At 42.5% G+C, this 23,968-nt stretch overlaps 1 protein-coding gene and 1 non-coding gene across 51 annotated transcripts in view; both read left to right on the forward strand.

Annotated features, from left to right (window-relative positions):
• Pum1 (pumilio RNA-binding family member 1) overlaps nt 1-23,968 on the forward strand; it is a 118,327-nt gene that overhangs the window by 69,346 nt on the left and 25,013 nt on the right. For 19 of the 50 annotated variants that reach the window (XM_006539294.4, XM_006539291.4, XM_006539292.3 and 16 more), the window contains 7 exons: nt 8,880-8,973; nt 11,095-11,211; nt 14,395-14,546; nt 16,829-16,967; nt 18,843-18,986; nt 19,993-20,289; nt 21,359-21,595. In XM_006539294.4, coding sequence (XP_006539357.1) covers nt 8,880-8,973; nt 11,095-11,211; nt 14,395-14,546; nt 16,829-16,967; nt 18,843-18,986; nt 19,993-20,289; nt 21,359-21,595 — 1,180 coding nt within the window. The remainder of the gene's footprint in view (nt 1-8,879; nt 8,974-11,094; nt 11,212-14,394; nt 14,547-16,828; nt 16,968-18,842; nt 18,987-19,992; nt 20,290-21,358; nt 21,596-23,968) is intronic. The other 31 variants (XM_030253923.1, XM_030253930.1, XM_030253935.1 and 28 more) reach the window with 7 other exon arrangements.
• Snord85 (small nucleolar RNA, C/D box 85) lies at nt 17,055-17,119 on the forward strand. Its single transcript, NR_028565.2, has one exon. It is a non-coding gene; the product is annotated as a small nucleolar RNA, C/D box 85 (small nucleolar RNA).

Here is a 23,968-nt window from a genome sequence, read left to right on the forward strand (position 1 = left end):
CAGCGGTTAAGAGCACTGACTGCTCTTCCTGAGGTCCTGAGTTCAATTCCCAGCAACCTCATGGTGGCTAACAGCCATCTGTAATGGGATTCGATGTCTTTTTCTGATGTTTCTGAAAACAGCTTCAGTGTACTCATATAAATAAAATAAATAAACCTTTTTGTGTTTTGTTTGTTTGTTTGTTTTTGTTTGTTTTTTTTTCGAGACAGGGTTTCTCTGTGTAGCCCTGGCTGTCCTGGAACTCACTCTGTAGACCAGGCTGGCCTTGAACTCAGAAATCCGCCTGCCTCTGCCTCCCAAGTGCTGGGATTAAAGGTGTGCGCCACCACTGCCCAGCTTTTTAAAATTTTTATTCTCTTTTATCTAACTGTCCTTTACTTCATAGTGAAGGAATTGTGGTCTTTTTGGTTTATTAGTTTGTGGTTTCATATTACCAGGAATTTTGGGGTTAATTATTTGGACTTTTGTCTATATCAGAGATACTAGTTGTACAGGTAGTACAGTGTCATAGATGGCTTTTAGGTTGGCTAATTTAAAAAGATTTGTATTTTGGAACCTGATTAGTTACAGCTTTTCATAGATGTCTTGGTTTTTGCAGTTTAAGGGTGTTGCTACTATGTATAGACTATCCCATGTTTTAGTTAGGCTTAGTATTGCTATGATGAACACTGTGATCACAAGCATGTTGGGGGACGGGGGACGGACGTTATTTGGCTTACACTTCCACATTGCAGTCCATCATTGAGGAAGCCAGGGCAGGAACCTGGAGGCAGGAGCTGATGCAGACAAAGGCCATAGAAGAGTGCTACTTAACTGTCTTGCTCCTTATGGCTTCCTAAGCCTGCTTTCTTATAGAACCCAGGATGACCAGCCAAGGGATGGCCCCACCCACAGTGAACCACAGTGGTCTCTCTTCCATCAATCACTACTTAAAAGGCTTTACAGGCTTGCCTGCAACCCGACCTTCCAGGAACATTTTCTAAATTGAGGTTCCCTCCTCTCGGATGTCTATATTTTGTGTCAAAGTTGACATAAATCTACCCAGCACATTTCATATACCTTAACTATTGTTTTTACCTTCATTCATGCCAATGACATGTTCAGCTCCTGAACTGTATTGCCAGTCTCAAATTAACTTTTTCTGAGTAGATACATAGTTTTAAAAACTCCTGTCTTGGGCATCCAGATAACATCTGGCAATCATTATCCTAAGATGTCCAAGTGTCTTTCCATACCCAGGTTCCCAGAGGTGCCTGCAGAGAAGCCGCTAAAGTTAAGGAGGAAGGATCACTTGTCAGTTGCTGTGCATTCTTACTTTTGCATTTTATATTAGTTTCTTTCTGTTGCTATGATAGTGCATCATGATCAAAGCAACTCAGAGAGGACAGGGTTTATTTGGGCTTTTAGAGCTAGACAGTGTGTCATTGCAGGGAGACATGCAAGTGACAGGCAGCTGTAGCTATAGGAGCAGGAAGCTGACTTCTACTGCAAACAAAACAGAGTGAACCAGAAGTGACTTGAGCTTCTAATCTGTAAATATAACTCCTCCCTACCATCAGCTAGATACCAAGTGTTCTAATGTTTGAGACTGTGGGGCATCTCATTCAAATCACCGTGTTTCTCACCATATGTAACTTCATTCCTGCTCTCGCTCTCAGGGCCAGTTGCACCACTTTCCTTTATTTATGTGCAACCAAAAATTCTTCATTTCTTGAACTCCATTGTATAAAGTGGCTCAGTGAGCTAAGAGCTCAAGTGTCTTTTCTTTGCCTCTGTATGCTAAGGTATCAATGCCTTTGCCTGCTTGGGAGCTGCGTGAGAGCAAGGGCTATCCTCTTCTTCCCTTTAGCCAAATGAGCCTTTAGGAGGCCTTTCCTCTGTTTCTGTTAGAAGGTTTCTCAGATTAAAATTTGAAACTGTAATACCCATGAAAGTTTTTGGATGTTGTTGGAAAGTTTGTTATCTAACCTCTAGTACCACACTCTTACAGTGTAATAGCCAGGAGAGTTCTTTCCTGGATCAGGTGAACTAGATTAGGGTCACTTTGTGGCCATCTGACCAAAAACCATGGCCCTTCACATCCAGAAAACATTCTTTTGGGACCCAGTTTTGTGAATTGATTCAGGTAGATCGTGGCTTCCTGGCTACTCACAATAACTTATAGTTAGTACCTTTTCATCTATAGACAAGTATATCTTTGATGAATAGAGCAAAGTTTTCTGTTTGGTTGTCTTCTTCCTAGTTTTATTCAGTCATTACGATGCATTTCATCATTTATATAGTATAACACTCATGAGAAGAGATGGGCTAATGCTGGAGAGATGGTTCAGTGGTGTTAAATGCACCTGCTGCTCTTGCAGAGGGCCAGAGTTGGGTTTCCAGTATCCATGTTGGGTGGCTTACAAGTGCCTACTGGTACTACCACCATTTTCCACTATCTAGCTCTGGCTATCCAGAAATTTGTTGTGTAGACCAGGCAGGCCTCAAAATTCTGTTTGTCTGCCCATGCTGGGATTAAAAGTGTATGCATTTAATGCCCTCCTCTGAGCTCAGTAACAGGAGTGCCCACCTATCCACACACATTCTAAAATAACAAAGAGAGATGAGACCATCATGCTTATATCCACAGCATTTCTGTCTCCAGAGGAAGGAAAAATTTATGGAAGAAGTGCCAGTGAGCTGTTTCTTAAAAGCCTTATTTCTTCAGGAAGAAGCTGAAAATTAAAAATGCTCATGAGTAAATAATGAACATATAAGTAGTAAAGCCTAAAATACGAATGATCTGGAGTGTGTTTAACCAGCTGGTAATTTGAGTAGATATGAAAGTGAATAGGTACTGTGTATTTTTATTTACTTACACTAAGACTTTTTTTTAAAAGCAGATCTATATATCTGTCTGTCTCCTTGTCATACATACATACATACATACATACATATTCAGTCTTGCTATGTTTCCTTAACTGGCCTGCTTCTTTCTATCTTTTCTTTTTAGGAAGAATGCCTAATTTTTGTGGTTTTTGTGGTGTTTGTGTAGAAGCAGGTCTAGACACTAGATGTTAATATATCAGTTAATTGTTGACTCAAGTACTTCTGGAAACCTGAGTTGTGCCTGCAGTGGAATCACATTAAATCAGTTGGTGTAAGTGCTATCAGTCAGGTGTGGGCGGGCTCAGTGAGGACCAAGGCATCTTAAGGGGTGTTTGGGTTGATAGGGCAGAGAGGATTATCTATAATCAGAGTATTCCTGGACTGTAATTCTAGCATCAGTACAAGACTGCATTGAGCTTTGAGTCTCAGTTATGGAGGTCTTGCTTGCACCAGATGTGTCTCAGACATCACACAGAGCAACTGAGGGTTTTTAAGCGGGTGATGTAGCGCACAGTGCATTGTTCTGCACAGTATGCTTTTTGATTTTGGGTTCTGTGAATGAGGAACAAAGGGTGGTCATCTTCCTTTTTTAATTTGCTTCAAATTGTAGGGGCAGCTTTATTTTTGTTTTGTGTTTCTTTCTTGGTGGGGTGAGGGGGAGCTGGTGTGGACAACTACAGAGTAAACGATCTTGCCTCAGCTCCAGGCCTGTCCACGTGATGGTTTCTGTTGATGTTTATGGAAGTTGGTTTTGTAAAGTGTCAGCTTTATTGAGCTACCTGATACAAAGCGTCCAGTGAGTAGGGGAAAGGTGATTTTGATTTAAGTCCCCTTTATTCTTTGGATTTTTTAGTTTCTTCTCTGGTCTCTGGTGCTCATTGTGAATGTGACCTCTCAGATTTATAAGAGTTCTACAAATCCTTTGGGCAGTTAGGTGATCCCTGCGACTTGCTTTCTTGTCTGCTTTGTTGTATGGTGAGGGACTGAACCAGGAACCTGTGCAGGCCCAGTATGTGCTCTGCTTCTGAGCTGCTTTACCAACCCATAGTATTGAGGGTGTGCTTGTGTGTGTTCTAAATATATGGTATGCAAAAGAGTGTGGAGGAACATTACGTTAAAAAATACGTCAATGTATTTAAAAGTAAAATCTCTATTTGCTTCTATATACATATGAAGCATGAAGTATTAGCTCATATTGAACATGAAAAGGATTTTGGAATGCTTGCAGCTACAGTGTAAGAGGAAAAACTGTACATTGTTTCCGTCTTTGTAATAAATAATTTGTAGATATAAGGCTAATAGTAATCATTTTTGGAGAATATTTCAAGAGTTTGAAGAATCCCAATTGGGTCCAGGTGAATAAAACATTCATTCAAAGTGAGCCTTCAGGATTGCCCTGCATGGAAAAGGGGCATGATTCACTCTAAGACTCACTCTAGACTATTTTCTCCACACAATATCCTTTTTGATGTCCTTCTGGAGTGTTCTTTCCACTTTTTTTGCTTTTTCCTTATGCCTTCTTAATTTTGAAAAACAGCCCCCAAAAGTTTTTGTATTATCAAATTCATGCCATTCTGTTACGATATTTGAGCAGTTTTAAATGAAGTATCATACTATTTTCCATTTATATTCCCACCAGAATATTTTGGAAATCATTACTAAATTTCATGTAACCGAAGCTAAAACTGTTATGTCGGCATAAGCTAGAGTGTTGATACATTTTATTTATAACAGTTGAAAAATACCATAAGACAAGGTCTCATGCTACTGGGACTGACCCAGAAACTGTTAATTGTGTAGCTGAAGGCCTTGAACTGTTTCTGTCTCCTGAGTGCTGGGATTATAGAGTGTACACATGTGATTGGTAACTGAGTATAACTCCAGCTGCAGGGGATCCAGTGCTTTCTTCTCATCACCAAAGTGCATGTGTGTGCGCCTGCGCACACACCCCCCACACCCCCTGTCTGTCCTTGTCTCACACACCTTCACTCGCTCAGTTGCTTTATTAGTGATTAACTGTTGTTCTTAATAGGCCATAAGTTGCATAACTTTAGTTTTTTTTTTTTTTTTTTTTGAGATTCAGTCTCTCTATAGCCATGGCTGTCCTGGGATCCTGCATAGCTCAAGCTTTTCTCAAACTCAAAGAGAAGTGCCTCCCTCTACCTGCCTCCTGAATGCCGGCCTACTGGCCAGGGTACTTCCTTATTTGCATAGCTTTAATGTAAGCCATTTTTAAAATTCACTAGTGTCTTATGTGTTGTTCTGAGGAAGACTTGAGACTGACTAGTTATAGGATTAAAGGTTACCTCAGTGTAGCTTTAGTTTGTCGAGGTATACAGAAACATTCATTTGGTAGAGGATTGGGTTTTAGTTTTGATCTGAGATCTCAGAAATTATTTACCCTGAAACCAGTCAAAGTCAGTCTGTCTGTCTGTCTGTCTGTCTGTCTCTCTGGCTGTGCTAGAACTCATGTAGACTAGGCTGGCTCAAACTTACAATGATTCTCCCTAGTTTTTTTTATCTGCTAAGGAACAGTGAAGGTTTTTTGTTGTTTAAATATAGCATTTGTTTATTTAATGTATGGGTGTTTGGCATGTATATAGACTATTGACTCTTGTCTGAGACTACATAAACAGCAGTAAAACTTGAAACAAAAAGAAAATAGTGAGATCTTTTGGTCTCTGAGGCTGCTCCCCCCCCCCCCTTTATCCTAGGAATGCAAAGACTTTTGTTCTGTAGATTTGTCTTACCCTCACATTCAGCTTTGCCCATAGCTTTTTTTTGGGGGGGGGGAGAGGGAGGCATGGAGTATATAACAAGAAACTGTTCTTTTATGATAACTTAGCATCTTTTCTTGTAACTTCCAAAAACCTGCATACTTACGTACGTACCTGTGTGTGTGTGTGTGTGGAGACCATACAGAGTTTTATCCTTTTGCTGTATGGGATCTGATTATAACAGTAAACTATTTTTTGCAAAAAACCCACTGAATGGTACTGTTGTGTTGTGTGGTTTAGAGCTTTTGGATCCGAAACATTGCCTTTTGTAAACTCACGTAGTGAGGGACATAGAAGAATCAAAGCATTTTGTCATAGATACCCAAACAGTATTTGTTGTGAATCCTCATATGACTTTGAAATATTTGCTGGATCTTCCCTGTCCTCCCTGTGAGTGAATCGTAATTAGCACAGTGCTCATCTGTGCTGTCCTGCCACAGGCACTTCCTAGTGCTCACAGTGTTCCTTTCCCAGTGTTGGTCACTGGCTCCTTTATGAATTCATGACAGTGGTAGCAGAACTCAGGTTTGCCACCAGAGGGCATTAGTGTAAGTTTTTAAGGATCTTTGGAAACTGTATAACTTAGCATCTTAGCAAGTGTTGCCAATTACCCAACTTTGTTTTAGGCACTCTTTCTAGTTAGTATTATATCAAAGAGAACATTACAAAATTGACGTAATCTAGTATATAATCAAATCTAATGGCTACAGATGTATAATTAGCTTTTGTTAAATTGTTTACTGCAAAATACTCTCATAAAGAAAATCTCCTTTTTTTTCTTATCACTAATTATTAAGTAGTCCTTAACCACAGACTACATGTTGCAAGGCTAATGTATGTGGTTCCTGTTAGAAGTAATGATCCTTACCTTGAAATGTGACCACATGAGGGTGGGGACTGCAGATTTAGGGAGGATTGCTCTTATGGTATTCACACATACGTGTTTTTGTGTGTGTTTACAGTGTATAAATACTGAGTACATAATGGATGTAGCGAGGAGAGTCTGGAGTGTTGTTGGAGTATGTTGGGATGCCCTCAGCAGTGACATTCTGCATGCACCCTTAGCTCCCAGTTGTATACCTGCCTGGAAGCCCAACAGTGGGACTTTTCATCGAGATGGGTTTGTTGAAGAGGGCTGTGAGGGTGGCATAGAAGCAAATGTGAGCATTGGTGAGAATGTGGCTGTTGCAGAAAGTTTTATTAGTTTTTTATGTGGCTTTTATCTTAGTTTTTATTTATCTGCTTTTTAAAATTTTTTTGGCACTTGTGATTGAACCCAGGGCTCAATACATGCTAAGTGAATGTTTCATCACTAAGCTATATTCCCAGCCTCTTTACTCCTGTGTGGACTGCCTCCATTTGCTAGAGACACCCATACACAAATGCAGCTTCTAAGACACACTGACTGACTAGCTCTCATTGTAGGGTAGACAAGTGTTTGGAAAGCTTGAGAAATTCATCTAGTCCCTGTATTTCACTGCTTGTTATTAGATGTGTATGAGGTTATGCCTTTTTATTTTATCAGCATCATGGTGAAGTTTTACTTTAACCTTGGAAAAGGAAAGCCAAAGGGGTTTTTTGATTTGTTTTTGTTTTTTAAAATCTGTATATGATATTGTTTCCTAAGGACCGGCAAGATCTTTTTCTTTTTTTTTTAAAGATTTAAAGTAAGATTCAGGTTGAAGTGGCCACTGGGATTCAACATATGCAGCTTTTTATGTAAAAATATTTGTAGGGACTTAGAGAGATGGTTCAACAGTTAAGAGCACTGGCTGCTCAGAGGATCCAGGTTAAATTCTCAACACCCACATGGCAGGTCACAGCTGTCTGTAACTCCTGTTCCAGGGGAGCTGACTCTCATGAATACAGGCAAACACCAATGTACATAAAAGAAAAATAAACTATCAAAATATTTTTAGACTTATGTGTATGAATGAATGTTTTGCCTGCATGTATGCGCATACACACACACACACACACACACACACACACACACACACACTACACCCCACACCCCACATCTTTACCTGGTGCACACATAGGTCCTGGGATTGATCCTGGAGCAAAAGCAGCAAGTGCTCTAATCAGCTGAACCATCTCTCCATAATTGTTTGAGACAGAGGTAGGGCGTAAGGCCACAGGATTAAATCTCTATTGTATACATTAACAGTAAGAATAGTTTCAATGGTAATTTTGCTGAGTTGAGATCATGGCACCTTCCAATGTCTCTTGATAAATAGGGCTGTAGTTCAAGGTCTGTACTACCTGTTAGATATCACCTAGTGATGTGAACTTGGCTGTTGATGGGTCCGATAGAAAGAACAGGTGGTTGGAAGCTATGTTCTGGGAACAGGGCTATTCAGCAATTTGTCTCTGGAAGGAAGCCTTTGAGGCTCTTTACAATCAGGTTGCCAGTTTCACCTTTCTTCATCACTTCATGATAAAATGTTCCTGTTCCTTGCATAGTAAATACATATTAAATGAACAGGTGAATTGCTGACTGTGAATATTTTATATTAATAGGTATGTATATGGGGTCATTTTAGTGAGAAGTGTAAAATACGTTCTCTCTTTCCTGTGAATGAAAATTTTGTGTGCAGGTGCAGATGCCACCAGTGTAGGAGGTCAGAGGACAGCTTGTAGTCCTAGGAATGAGACTCAAGTTGTTAGGCTTAGAGTTAAGAACCTTGCTGGTTCAGTGAAAATTTGTCAATAGCTGCACTTCTGTTCATTTCACTGTCCAAGAAGAGTAAGATTAGGAGGCCCTGAAACTCCCAAAGCCAGGCATTTCTCTTAATTCATTAGGAAGAGCTGCTACTTTATTTAGGAAGGTATGCAAAATAATTTTTCTAGAGAGTAAAGCAAACTTTTCTCATCTTCTCCAAAGCATGACTAGGTAAGAACTCATTTGCTCGGTCTTAGAAGCTGTTTGGGTAGACTCTAACCTCGGGGTCCCATGGAAGTCACTTCGCAGTATTCTTACCTTTAGTCACTCTGTGCTAGACACTTGCTGGTTACTATTGAGGATTTTTTATATGTGTGTATATCAGGAGCTTAGTAAAGGTGAGACAGAGGACCAGTCTATGGAGAGAGGAGAACTAAATGAGGCAGTGAACGAGAATGGATACTGGAGCATTATTCTTCCAGGGAGTGGAGCATCATGTGTAACAGAGGCTAATGCAACATCATTTCACAGGGCAGTTCTCTAACTATAACATCTTTCTCTTGCCCCAGCTATTCCAAAGACCCAATGCACTTGCTGTTCAGCAGTTGACAGCTGCCCAGCAGCAGCAGTATGCACTTGCAGCAGCCCACCAGCCTCACATCGGTAAGTCCTTAAGCCCATGTCTCTTTCTACCTAGGAGTGGTGGATGCTGGGAAAACCAGTAACTCACTAACATTAAAGTCCATCCTAACCCTGGGAGGCAGAAAGAGTTTAGAGGATGTCATGAGTCCCAGGCCAATCTGATCTATATAATAGATAACGCATTTGGGGTGAACCTAGATTATACAGTGATGCCCTGTGTCCAAAAAAGAAAAGTCAAGGGTAGGTGGAATTCAGACAAATGCCTTCTACAGAGTAAGTGGCTTCTTTTTTGTATTGAGTTATTTCTTGCCCCATATTTTATTTTTGATGTACTAGACCTGAACTTATAATACTTCACTGGACTCTATTCCTCCCCCCTACTCCCAAATCAGGATTTAAATAATTTACTAGAGAAATGACTACTGATACCACTTGGTAAGATTTCAGGCAACAGTGCTGGTGTGGTAATTCACACATTTATCCCAGAACTTGGGAGACAGAGGCAGGAGGACCTCTATGAGTTCCAAGCCAGCCAGGGCTATACAGTGACATTCTGTCCCCCCAAATAAATGAGTAGATTTCCACAACTGTGATTAGCTTGTTGCAGCTGTGAATAGACCAGATTAGCTTCTCGGCTTACTGAACAGCCCATAGTGCTTTTTTTCTTTTAAGATCCATCTTCCAAGCCTTCCTTCTTGTCATGAGTTTGGGAGGCATTTTAATCTTCACTTTGACCTTTCAACCTATTTGGACCTCTATTTCTAGATCTCTGAGACAGGATCATGGTGTAGTCTCAGCTAGACTTAAGACTCATGTCGGTTCTCCTGCCTCAGCCTCCCAAGTGTTGCTATCATAGATGTGACTGCTGTGCCTGGCAGCCCCACCAGACCTTTTTAAGGGTTCTTCAAAACAAAATACTCTAACTGTAACTAAGTGGGAGGAGAGATTTCTTTTATTCTTGCTTTAAATGTAACAGAAATGAGCAGAAAGGCTATGGCAGCCCTGGGTGTGGTGGGCAAGGGAGAAGAGGGTTTAATCCTACCCTAGTTGCCACAAGACCCGCCAGTGCTGTGTACATGTAAATTTTCATTAATACCAAAACTCCTTTGAAACATTGTTTTTAGTAGAAATAATTCCTCATTTAATAAAAGTGTTTTGAAATAATTTTAATAGTAAAATTGAAAATTCATAAGATTTTAAGACTTGGAGATGGAACTCAGAGTATGCACAGAGGACTCCAGGGCCCTGGAGTCAATCCCCAGCAACACAGACAGTAAAGTTAATTGCTAAGAGTCTGTCCAGCTGAATTTAAGACTGTAACAGGGGCAGGTAGAGTTTGGAGGTAGGGGGGTTGCCTGACATTCAGGAGACAGAACAAAAATGCTGTATACATGATTTGTTGCAAGCATTGCTTTAGTAAAGATAGGAGAGGTTGCCCATAGTGGGCTAAAGTAGGCATTGTAGTCCAGCACTTTGAAGGCTGAGGCAGGAGGGTTCAAGGCCACCGTAAGCTACACAGTGAATCCCCCATTTCATAGAGCCCACCAGGACTGGGGAGAAGCTTGGTAGGTAAGAGTGTTTACTGGGCAAGCAAGAAGATCGAGTTCAAGTGTTCAGCACTCACCTGAAGGCAAGTAGATCCCAGCTTTGGGGAATGGGAACAAGAGGATCCAAGGAGCCTGCTGGCCTGTGTTGTGTAGTTAAAATGGCAAGCCTCATGTACAGCAAGACAACTTGTCTTTAAAAATAAGGTAGAAAGCCTTAGAGCTATGGGTCTCAACCTTTGGGCTCTTGTATCAGATAGCGATGAAATAATTATGGTTGGGAGTCACCACAACATGAGAATTAAAGGTTCTTAGGAAGTTTGAGAACCACTGCCATAGAGGAAGGCACCTGCTGTCTTCTCTGTCCTCCTTGTGTATACACACAGATACATAGACATAGACACACACAGACACACACTGACTTGGATAAATGCCACTATGACTTTTTACTGAGGTTATATTATCTTTGTGAAATTCCTCTTTACTCTCAGTCTGTTCTCTCTTCCCTTTTGTCCCCTTCATCTATAGCCTGGAATGCTAGCCAGACTAGAGAGGTGTGTAGTAGGGCTGCAGTTTGGTCGTTTGTTTTTACTGACAGGTATGTTTCCAGCAGGTTTAGCTCCCGCTGCGTTTGTCCCCAACCCATACATCATCAGCGCTGCTCCCCCAGGGACGGACCCCTACACAGCTGGATTGGCTGCAGCAGCGACACTCGGTGAGACACGTGCTGCATGAGGGATTTGCTCACCTGCTAGAAAAGTCCTTTGAAACGGGCATGCCTTCTTTCTACTCTGCCAAAGCCATGTCTCCAACAATGCCTCCTGGTTTTAGTGCCAGTCCCTTGTTAGTCATATTTCTCTGCTTAGCTATTGTCCTGTTCTGCCTAGGAAAATAAGGTGGTCACTTATTCTGTCCCACAGTAGCTTTCGTCCACAGAATTGCTTGTTGATAGTGCAGGGGATTTGCTCAGCTTTTCTTTTGGTTCCATAGGAGCTCACTGTTTCCTTACCTTCTCGTTGCTTGTGGCTTTCCCTTTCTCCAGTCCTCTAAATTGCATAGCTTTTGAGCACAAGTCTTAACACTTCTCTCTTGGATTTCTCTTCTCCCTGCTCTGAAATGTGGCGTGGTTCTGTTATTCTCACTTAGAGCTCATCAGAGCCTGAGGGGACGATGGTTGGTCCTTGGGATTAGCACTACAAAGCTCTAGTGTCAGGATTCTAAGATTGGCTGAGCTGGCATCCTCTCTCGATGACTTGTGTGCAGAGCTTACCAATGCACTGCTCTTTTATTCTTTAATAGTCACATTGGCTCTCACAGTACACCACAGTCAGTCCTGTCTGATTTCAGGTTCCTTACTGTACCAGCTTGGGCCTCTGCCTCCAGATAGTAATCACTCTTTGTGCCTGGCATGACCTGATTTTATTTTGGATCATTTCTTGTGTCTCTGTTACTGACAACTTTTATTTGCTTGTGAATGGATTCAGTTGTCTTTTCCTTCCCTGAACTTTTGAATGTTTTTTTTTCCCCCAAAGTCAGGTACCTTTCTTTTTTAAATCTGTGTAGCACAGTTGTTGTCTCAGAGGGGCCATAAATGTTAAGTGGCTTCATTTCAATATGAGAACAAAGGCAGCAAACAACCTCTGAAACTGTTGGGGTGTACACCTGTGTAAGTTACACTCTTTTCAACCAGTTTTAGTGTAAGATTTCAGTGACTGGAGTGTGGTTCTCAGTGATGTAGATTATCTCCACAGTGGTTTCCCTGATTATGATGGCATGGCAGCCTACTTGCCTTTGGGAGCTAGACAGCACAGCCCTGTCAGTAGTGTGACCTTGCCTGGCTCCCACTAACATTTGCCACACCTGAGTGCTATGCACTGCCCTTAGTGCTAGTTTCTCTGAGTTTTTGATCATCAGGATGATGAATGTGTAGTTGATGAGATGATAGGTGGTTTGCATATCACCTAGACTAAAGATGATTTAAATAGTCTGCCAGATAACAAGAGACATTAACTACCCAGACCACGGAAGGAAGGATTTTTGTTAACACAGAAATTGAACCAGGGGTTCTGATTAGCCAGTTTCAGCTAAGCACTCTGGGGTGTTTAATTTCGACCACATGACCAAGGTCCAAGTAGTAGAAGTACCAGCTCAAAGATTTGATGGCTGAGTGTAAGTGTTTAAGGTGCTGTCCTTGCAGAATCACACCCATCTTCTTAAAGGCCAAAAGGCCACACCCTTAACCTGGCATACCTGCTGTATGAACAAGAAACCCAGGCAGTGGGACAGTTTCCTTAGGTTTCTTTCTCCCCTCCCCCCTTGTGGCTTTTTTACCTTACTGTCTGTGGGCACTTGTCAGGTGAGTTTGGAGACTGTCATTTTCTTTAACTTGGAGACCAGGCTTTTGAATTGTTTAAGGTTCTGAAAAGTCATCAAGGCACTTTAGTCCATATTCTCACTATAAGAAGATGGTCCGTATTGTAACACATTTCCTCAGCAACACAGTGGGCATTCTTGGTCATGGTAAGCCATAGGCATCAAACAGCACCCACCTAGATGGAGCTTATGATTAGGCAGTGATGCAGTCTGCCTTGTGGTGTAGAACCTTGCCAGTGTGTGCTGGTTTATTTTTATTTAATGAGAAGCAGCTCCTCTGCCAGCACAACTGTACTATTTGGAACAGCTTGGAGCCTAAATGCAAGGCTGCTCACTGTTAGTCATGCTGCACGTGCTTAGCCTTGTGCTGGGACCGAGAAAGAAGGCATATTTCACCAGATTCCAGGAGCTGTCTTTGAACAGTTTCTTCTTTTTCCTTCTTGTGTAAGTTCTTTTAAATATGTAAAATGTACTCAAACTATTTACTCTTTAAGTCATGACACTGTCTTGAGGGTGGATTCACATCTTTTTTTTTGTTTTTTTTGGTACCAACTTCAGCATCAAATTTTGATCTAGACTTTGACCCCACTGGCTTCTCTCCAAGCTACCTTATTATGTTCAGATCTGCAGCTTTGCCTTGTGTGGCGGACGTTGAGCTGTCCCTTCTCAGCAGAGAAGGTGAACTGTTGACCTGGAGCAGAGTGTTGAGTTTCTGTGCTGTGGTCAGTAGCTCTGGTGAGTCAGGGTTAAGGTGCGCTGTGCTTTTGTCAGTAGCAGTCAGCTTGAAATGTGAGACTTGATATAACAATGTGTGAGTGTGTGCTGTGCTTGTTGTATTGAATAACCTTCTGACTTTAAACATGGACAAAATAGTCAAAGATTTTTGAAATTGTGTGTGGAGGTCCAGTTATGTGAAGGGTCATAGATTGCTTCTGGGGTTAGTGATGCAGGGGCTTGGTAGCCTCAGCTAGTCCTCAGATGACTGGTGAAGGCAGAACACAGCTGAAATTTGTTCTTGTCCTTTCTGTTTAAACTCATGCACTTTCTATGTATTCCTCTTTCACAGCAAACTTTGTCTGATGTCTACCATGCATCTTTTCTTTCTCATGGGGTAAACATGACTTCTGGCTGGATATGCTGTTTCATGTCTATAATCCAGCACTTGGGAGGCTAAGGAAGGAGCAGCTCTAGTTTGAAGTCAGACTAGGCTACATAGCACGGCCTTGTCTGACAAACAGATCTCGCAGTTTCTCCTGTTTTTAAGCCCTATTCCTTCAGTTCCCCTCCCAGCCTCTCTTTTCAGTAGTTTTCTCACTTTACCCATATATGTCTGGCTGTAGTGCAGCCTGGCTTCAGAAGAGCATCAAATACAGTCAGTAGCTCAGTCCCTCTCTCCTCTCTCATAAATATTGCCTAGCACAAATCTTTATGTTCTTTAATATTTTTTTTGGGGTCTCACCTTTTAAGATCTGAATAATCCTAAGATCACACTTGTAAAACTTCTCTTTTCTCTGGTTCCCTCTAGGCCCAGCTGTGGTCCCTCACCAATATTATGGAGTCACGCCATGGGGTGTCTACCCTGCCAGTCTCTTCCAGCAGCAGGCAGCTGCAGCTGCAGCAGCTACAAACTCTGCTACTCAGCAGAGCGCTCCGCAGGCCCAGCAGGGACAGCAGCAGGTAACAGGAGAGCCTGTGAGGGTGGGCGTGGTGTGATGTGTGCTAGTGACAGACCAGTGAGTGCATCTGTGTGCAAGCGACTCACAACTGATGTTGATGTCTTCATAAACACAGGGTTCCTGTGTGTGTGTATGTATGTGTGTGTTTGTCTGTCAGTCTGTCAGATGATGTTGCTCTTCATCATAAAATGCTGAGTTCCTGTGTACACGGTCACATACTTGTTCCAGTGCTCATTAGCGGATACATTATTGTTGTTATTAGCCTCTGGGTGTCATTCTTCAGGAGCCAGCCACCTTGTTTGTTGAGACAAATATCTCTCACCCATACCTGGCACTCACCAATTAGGCTGGGCTATCCAGCCAGTGAGCCAGGATTCCTCTGTCTCTCCGTTGCTGACACTGGGATAAGTCCATGACCATAGCGTGCTGGTTCTGGGTCACATCCTTGGGCAGCAAACACTTAATGACATTTTCCAAAAATGCCCCTCGTCCCCCTTTTCATTTTTTGGCTATCTTGAAACTCACTGTGTAGGCCATTTTCTCAACTCAGAGATCTGTTTGTCCTTGCTTACTGAGTGCAGGGATTAAAGGTATCAGTCACCATGCCCTGCCAGAATGTTAGAGGAGGTTCCAGGATAGCCAGGGCTACACAGAGAAACTGTGTACACACACACACGATTTAAGAGGGCTTAGGTTCCAAGGGGTTAAAGTTTATGATGGCTGAGGGAAGGTGGTAGCAGCTGAGAGAGAGGAGGCAGGGAGAGAGTTAGTCCACATCTCAAAAAAGTGGGAAGCAACGAGCATACTGGGAAATTCCAAGCTCACCCTTACTGGCCTACTTCCTCTAACAAGACCACACCTCTTAATTCTTAAACTTTTTTTTTACCACCTGGAGTCAGAGTAGTCAAACATGAACCTATGGGGCCTATTTTCACTTGAAGCTCCATCCAAGATAGAAAAAGAAAATGTGGTTGAGAATTTTGTGCTTTGGTTTGGGAGTTTGCTCAGTTGGTATTAGTTCTGTGTTTTCCTAGCACATATAAAGCCCTGGGTTTTATCCCTAGCACCATGTACAACTGAGTATGGTGGCATGCCTAGTGGAGTTAGGATGATAAATAGTTGAGAATTGCCCTGAGCTACACACTGAGTTTAGGGATGGCTATGTAGTGTGCACAGATACGTCCAGGTTCTGAGACTGCCCCCTGTCTCGGCTGATCCCTCCTAATCCTTTTTAGGTTTTGTCACCCATGTGACAGAACTCTGACATTGCTCTATGTTTTCTTCCTTCTTTCAATTTATTTACTTTTGTTTTATTTGCAAGAGTGTTTTGCCTGTATGCATGTATGCGCATGTGTCCCCTGGTATCTGCAAGGCCAGAAGAGGGCATTGGCTCTATTGGAACTGGAGTTGCAGCAGTTGTTAGCCACCATGTGGGTGCTGAGAACAGAACCTGGGTACTTAATTAAGAGTTCTTATTGTTAAGCTAGGCTGTCTCTCCAGCCTTATTGACTAGAGTGAGTGCACATACTTTGCCTGCCTTGTTTATAGTTCTTATTGTCTGATCTATGGTAAGGGCTATTTGATTAAAATGAGCAATGCTGTATTAGTTATTTTTTCTCTTCTCTTTTGTTTGTTTCCCTCCCCTCTTCTCCCTCTTTCCCCCCTCCTTCCTTCCTTTAAGATGGGGTTTCTCTGTGTACCTCTGCCTCCTTAGTGTTGAGATTAAAGATGTGTGTCACCAACTGGCTGGCATAATCTACAGTTTCTAGAGGTTGTACTTAGAACGAAGAATGAAATTCTTATACCAGAATGAAATTTTACCAAATGATGGATAAATTGAATTTTTACCCTAGTAGCCACACCATGTGTTGAAACCATTATAATAAACATTTTGGGCTGGAGAGATGGCTCAGCAGGTAAGAGCACTGACTGCTCTTCCGAAGGTCCAGAGTTCAAATCCCAGCAACCACATGGTGGCTCACAATCACTCAAAATGAGATCTGATGCTCTCCTCCGGTGTGTCTAAAGACAGCTACAGTGTACTTACATATAATAATAAATAAATCTTAAAAAAAAAAATAAACATTTTATTCCTGGCAGTGGTGGCACACACCTTTAATGCCAGCACTTAGGAGGCAGAGAGTTTGAGTTCTACAGGGCTTTGCTCCCCCCCCCCTTTAATATTTATTTATTTAGCTGTCATTTAAAAGACTGACTCTAGTAGAGCATGTGGTGTGTCCTCTGTAAGTCCTGTGAGATAGCATTTCTGTTTATTATTCCCAGGTTCTTCGTGGAGGAGCTAGCCAACGTCCTTTGACCCCAAATCAGAACCAGCAGGGACAACAAACAGATCCCCTTGTAGCAGCTGCAGCAGTGAATTCTGCTCTTGCCTTTGGACAAGGATTGGCTGCAGGTATGCCAGGTAAGATTAGCATTGATGTTCCTAATAGTTTGTGGGGCCCAAAAGGTATGAATTGAGGGAGTGTTTTTGGCTTCGGACTGGGGACTGGCAGGGATGATACATACTTGCCCTCACTTAGACCAGAGGTCGATGATGAGAGCTTTGTTCTGAGCCAGTCATTGGTCGTCACGGTTATCTGAACACTTGACGGATGTGTATGTACACGTGAGAAGGTGAGCTTTGCTTCATTGGTCTCTCTTTGCCTCAGGACTTAAAGTGGACAGAGTGCTCATCCTGCTTTCACAATAGTCTTTGGCTTTGTTCTGAATGCCTGTGTATTTGAGCCGCTTGACTGAGAAAGAATTTCTGCTGTTCTCTTAAGTAGCCACCATTTGTATTTGTAGGGTTTCTAAGTGTTGTTTGGTTACCCACTGAGTTGTAAATGTGTCACCAGTGTCTGTTGGTCTTTTTACTGCCTTGTTGGTGAGCATTGAACATAGATTAATGTCATGTTCTTCATTGAAACAGGTACTTAATTTTGTGAGACTTTCTTGTCCGATGTAGCCATTTATAAACTGAGAAGCCTCAACTTGCCTTGTGTATTTTGTTACTTATCTGTGGGTTGTATTAGGTCTCCTGTGCATGTGCACACAATTCTTACTAAGAGGAGATGCTTGGTAGCAGTGAATAATTTTGTCAGTTGAACCTAACCTAGCTCTTCTCACTGGATTACTGTGTGGTATGCAAATACTGTGGTTGTTGTACTCATACTTCTGCTACTTGTTTAGTAAAGAAAGCAGTACATTGGTCTTGGCCAGCCTTTGATGGAATGGTATTCCCTGTCCTAAATTGACCAATAGAAGAGAGCACTCCTGTCCCTTAAGTGCTGTGACACCCTTCTCACTCAGCTTTTCTTTAATTCTCCCAAGGCTTTTTATAGATTGGGCAATTAATGCTCAGAGATTCAAGGCATTTCATCTGTGTAAGTGACAGAGCCAAGTTGTACATCCAACTTGTAATCTATGTAATCCCAAAACTGAATTTATCTTTATTTATAATATGTTGGTATTCAGTATACATTTTCCTTATGTAATTCAGAAGTTCCTTTGATTACTGTGGATTGCAAGACCCATGTGTGTGTGACTCTAGACTGGTTAGTACTGAATCTTGTTTGTACTATAAACAATATGAATTCAATGCCCGGTAGGAGACTGTCATCTGTCTTAGTTACTTTTCTGTTCCTGAGATAAGACACCATGATTAAAGCAACTTAGAGAAGAGTGAGTTTATTTGGGGCTTACAGTTTAGTTTCAGTGTTAGAGTTCAAGTCATAATGGCAGAGAAGATGGCAGCAGGCATGGTGCTGGAGCAGTAGCTGAGAGCTTCTGTCTTGATCCATAAGCCTGAGGCAAACTAGGAATGATGCTTTTGAAACCACAAACTCAGCCTATTGTGATAACACCAGAAAGGCCAAACTTTGTAATCTTTCTGAACAGTTCTACCAACTGGGGACCAAGTATTCAAATGGCCTATAGAGACCATTCTTGTCCAAACCACCACCACAGCTAAGAGTGCCTGTAGAGCGCCTGTAGTAACTGGAATACGGAGATTTTATTCTGGCACATCAGCAGCCTCAGTACTCAAGCACTACAGCACCTACACTGATATGATAGTCTGGTAACCTAGGCTGCTATCACTGATGGGCAGGTGGCATTTGTAGGGAGGTGGGACCTGGAGTACTGTGAAACTTCATCATGTCATTTAGAATGGCCACGTGATTTAACACTCACTAATTATTGGAGGACTTTCCACCTAATACCTTGCATGGTGGTTAAAACCTTGGCAGCGGAGATTAACCAACATGGTTTTTACTTGTGTGCTGCTTACTTTCCCCAGGTTATCCAGTCTTGGCACCTGCTGCTTACTATGACCAAACTGGTGCCCTTGTGGTGAATGCAGGGGCAAGAAATGGCCTCGGAGCTCCAGTCCGGCTTGTTGCTCCAGCCCCAGTCATCATTAGCTCCTCAGCTGCACAAGCAGGTGAGTGAGCTTCGCTTTGGAGAACTCCATTGAGGGAGCTAAAGGGGAAGGGTGGCTGTCAGGAATAGCCTTCAGAGAGGCTCTGATGGTCCTTAATCGGTAAAGTCTCTATTTTTTCACCCCATAATCTTTCAGAGAGTCAGTAGCTGCAAGGCATTTTGGTAGATTCAGATTCTGTTGGCAATTGTATGGCACCTGATTAGATGCACAGGAAATGGCACAGCAGGCAGCATTCAAAGGCTAACGACATATTTTTGTGTCATGTCTCTCCCCTCCCCCCCCCCCCCCCAATTGGGGGGAACTGCTTTGGCATAGGGTTGGAGTAAAACTGTGGGGACCCCAGAGGACTGTCATAGCAATGTATTGATTGACAGTATGGAAAAATTTGGATTTTTAAGCTCTTTACATGAGGGGTTTTTTGTTTGTTTGTTTGTTTTAAATGAGAGTCATCTGCTTGTGTTTGCACACACTTCTGATTCCAGTTCTTGTGAGGCAGAGGCAGGTGGAGCTATCTCTTGAGTTCATATTCCATACCAGTCAGAGTTACATAATGCAATCCTATCCCTAGAAGCGTAGGTGGGTGGATGAATGAGAGTAGAGGGCATTTACGAAAATATCTGCATGTTAAAAGAAGTGTAGGACTGAAGGACTTAAATAGATGGACAAAAGAGTTCCATGAAAAAGTCTCATGTGGGAGTAAGTATAGAATTTAGGAGTTTTAGGAAGTTGTATTTAATGGGTCTATATAATGCTTGAGCCACTTTAAATCTGCTCCTAGCATAAAGAGCTTGTTGTGTGGAACTTTTAATTCAAGTCCGTAATAGAAATAGACAGTAAAAGCTTCAGATGAAGGCATCAAAATGGATTTGTACAGATCTTTATAAAGTCTGTGTCCGCCTTGAAAAGATAATGTAGCGTTGAAAGTATTTCTTAAAGTGGCTACGGTAGAGTCTGGGTATGTGGCTAGCGCCGTTCTCCGCCTAACGTTGTGCTTCCTTCCTCACAGCTGTTGCAGCGGCTGCAGCGTCAGCAAACGGAGCAGCTGGTGGTCTTGCCGGAACTACAAATGGACCATTTCGACCTTTAGGCACCCAGCAGCCCCAGCCCCAGCCTCAGCAGCAGCCCAGTAACAATCTGGCTTCCAGCTCTTTCTATGGCAACAACTCTCTGAGCAGTAACTCCCAGAGCAGCTCCCTCTTCTCTCAGGGCTCTGCACAGCCTGCCAACACGTCCTTGGGATTCGGAAGCAGCAGTTCCCTTGGTGCCACCCTGGGATCGGCCCTTGGAGGGTTTGGAACAGCAGGTACAAGTTAGGCTGAGAAGCTGTTTAAATAATTTTGAATGAGATTTATAATCTTTCTGCAACCCTGACAATGCATGACATCCTGCACAGATACCACAGGCAAATGTGGACCAAGTCCCTGGCAGTATAGCCAGCCCACCTAACCTTTGAGATGTTGGACTATAGAAGTTATGCAGCCAGGTCCATGTTCGCGTTGCTACTTACTTATGTTCACTTTGTCAGCTTGTTTCAGGCGGTGAAAACTAGAGAGAGGTTCTTCAGGCATTAGGGAGCTTGTGGAGGGGACTCTAGCAGTGGTAGAGATTAGGCTGAGAGAGAAGGAATCACAGAAGGTCGCAGGCTGGGTGCTCCACATTCAGACCTGTGCCCGGGGCTTGGCTGGAACGTCTTAAACAATTAGGCATTTTAATTCAGTGTTTTGAACATTGGTAAGGGAGATGCTGTGGAACATTGGGAGGAAGGATGTTAGACCAAAATATATTTGTTTTGATGGGAAAAGAACGCAAGCATGTAGTCTGTGGACAATGGGATACGTGGAGTGGTTATCAGCAGTGTGATTTCAGAACAGAACTGCATGTCTGAGAGAAGGTGCACTAATCAGAATTGTAGGCTAGCAGTAGCTCCCAAAGATGACAGGCCTGCATTAGAAAGTTCTGTGTAGTGGTGGGCAGTACCCCACCTACACACCTTTTTTTTTTTCCTTCCTGTATTCCATTTTTCTGCTAGAACCTTTCAGGTGTTGAAAGGCATTTAGGTCATTTCCTTCACTTTCCCGTAGCTCATGTGGCCACCAGGGCTTTTTAACCTGCCCCCATCCCATTCTATCTGCGACACTAAAGGAAGGGAAATTTGCCATATTTGTGTGATGGCTTGAATAGCTGTTAACCCAAGCCATGTCCTCTTTATGACGTTAGCTGCCCCTAGAACTGCTACATTAACAGTTAGGCTGTCTCTGCTGACACATTTGCAGTGGTAAGGAGTCTGGATCAAAGTGTTAGGAACAGGCCACTGGGCTTGTTCTTCAAAGAACAGGCCTGTGCTTATCTGCATTGTTTTAATTCCATTTTAGTTGCAAACTCCAACACTGGCAGTGGCTCCCGCCGTGACTCCCTGACTGGCAGCAGTGACCTTTATAAGAGGACATCGAGCAGCTTGGCCCCCATTGGACACAGTTTTTATAGCAGCCTTAGCTATTCCTCCTCTCCTGGACCCGTGGGCATGCCTCTCCCTAGTCAGGGACCAGGACATTCACAGACACCACCTCCTTCCCTCTCTTCACATGGATCCTCTTCAAGCTTAAACCTGGGTAAGAACCATTACTCTAACACCACCTTGAACGCTAGAAGTCTCTTGCCACTGATGACATTTCAAGTACTTTGCATAAGCAAAGGACAGTCCCTTTATCCTAGAAGTGTCCTGGTGTTCTGTGCCTTTGATAGATTCCTCAAGTTGCTCAGGTTGTACCTGCAGCTTCCTAGCAGTTGGGGATTGCCTAGCATCTGGATACACCTTGTGTATTCACTCTGTCCTCAGTGTGAACATTTTCTCTTGGGCAAACACAGTAAAGTCATTGCAGGGAGGCAGAAGGACACAGAGGCAGAAGAATAGTTACTAGTAAAGCCTCATAGTTACTAGAGAGCTCTGAATATACTGCTAAATTTCTTTTAGGTTCTCCCCCCCTCCCTCATATAAAAGTTAGTAGCTTCACAAAGCATTTTATTGAAATTTTTTGCCAGATTTTTAAGTATTAATAAGTAATTTTAAAAAGTCCAAACCTATATATAGTCTGTTAATAAGTAGATGAAGGTTCCAAACAGCAGGCTTTAAGAATATAGGAAGATTAGAGTTGTAGCACTGGGCAGGGGTGCAGAGTTCTTACCCAGTCACAAGGCATGCCCCCCACCCCCACCCCCACCCCCCCTCCCGTTGTCTCTCAGGTATGGATTTCAAGGTAATGATTTATTTCCCAGATGGGGAAAGTTGAATTAGAGAAGTGGAGAGCACATTTTATGAGCAGATGGCGAGGTGAGAGTGTTGTTATTTTTGTGGTGGTGGCTTTAAATGAGAGTGTCCTGAACAAACCAGCAAGAATGCACTTGCCAGAAGATTCTGCCATTGCCTAACATGTTTAAATGTGGCTTCAGGGACTTGGCAGTGATAACTGGATAAAAGTGAATAGCATGATCTCATTTGGAGATACATTTATGCAATCTAGGAAAAGTCTGATGATAAAGTCTACAATAGTTATTTTAGAACAGTTTGAAGGAAGTGATGCATGCAGTTGTGTGTGCATGGGCATGTGTGTGCACGCACACATGTGTTTTCTGAGGTGGAGAAAACTTGGAAGGACATTCTTACTGACTGTCCACCATGGATAGGTGAGTGGCTGGGGCATGCTGTGTGACAGTGTTTTCTGAGCGCCTGGCTGCAGGAGGCTCAAGAGGGTGATAGGCTCTGAGGAGGCCTGGACAGCCACTGATCTGCACTGCCCTCCTCACAGCAACTCTCACTTCCTGCACCTCTGGGAAGCACAGGGATGGGGTAGCACCCCATTCCACATGTGGGGAGCCTTCTCAGAGCTTAAGTAGTTTGTTTCACTTGTATAAGATTTGAAATATTTTAAAAATTCTCAATCACTCATTTCCAATGTATGACCTTTTTATATGATGTGCCCAGTATATCTTTTGAGCCAGCACATTGTAACTAAAAGTTTTGCTGAGTTGTTTGTGTTGTTACTGTTGTTGGCATATTTTGTCATTGTTTTGATTTTTTTTTTTAAATTTTTTTTAAAAAAATGCATTTGGGTGTTTTACCAGCATGTATGTTTGTGCACCAAATGTGTTTCTGGTTTCTGGTGTCCAAAGAGGCTAAAAGAGAGGAAAAGATCCCCTGTAACTGGAGGTAGAGGCGATTGTGAGCCACCATGTGGGTTCTGGGAATCCATTCTGGAGCCTCTGGAAGAGCAGCCAGGGTTCTTTATCTGCTGAGCCATCTCTCCAGCCTAGCTAACTTCTAATTAAACCAGTTAAAAAAATTGGTGGTAGCCAGACAGATCCTGTGTCCTAGAGCTTAGGTCCTGAACTATATGTAGTGGCTCTGGGTCAGCACATTGGATCTGAAAATGCTGATGCAGGCCTTTCCTCTTTAAGTCTGTGTGCAGTCTCAGTGACCCCCTATAGTCAGTATGCATTTGAGGATTCTAAGAAAGCAATCAATGTGCTTAATAATTACTTGTATGTGCCTAAGAACCCCCAGTGACTTTTCATTACCATTTGTTTCCATTCTAAATTTAACAATTAAAACTTCTAGTTCTTGTAAAATTTACCTCGTTTGATGTAATCTGTTGGATAGATTTTATTGGCTGTAAGTTCTGTGGCTGTCAAGGTAAATCTTTTATAATGTTTACAATCTCTCATACCCATCTGCACTCATTCTCAACTGCAGTTAATACTGATGTATTATTTAATTTGCATTTTATTTTCTCTTATTTGTCTATGATACATTATATGCCAGTAGGTAGTTCCTTCTTATTGAATTATTTCTGTGAGCCCTTTTATTACCTTTTGTCTGTCTCACATCTTTTGTTTCTGCTTTGGCTGTTACTTGTTCTACAGCTGTGCACTCCCCCAACCCTTAACAGGGTCTGTCTGTGTAGCCCTGGCTGTCCTGGAACTCCCTC

Source organism: Mus musculus, chromosome 4, assembly GCF_000001635.26.
Source record: "Mus musculus strain C57BL/6J chromosome 4, GRCm38.p6 C57BL/6J".
NCBI classification, from domain to species: Eukaryota; Metazoa; Chordata; class Mammalia; order Rodentia; family Muridae; genus Mus; species Mus musculus.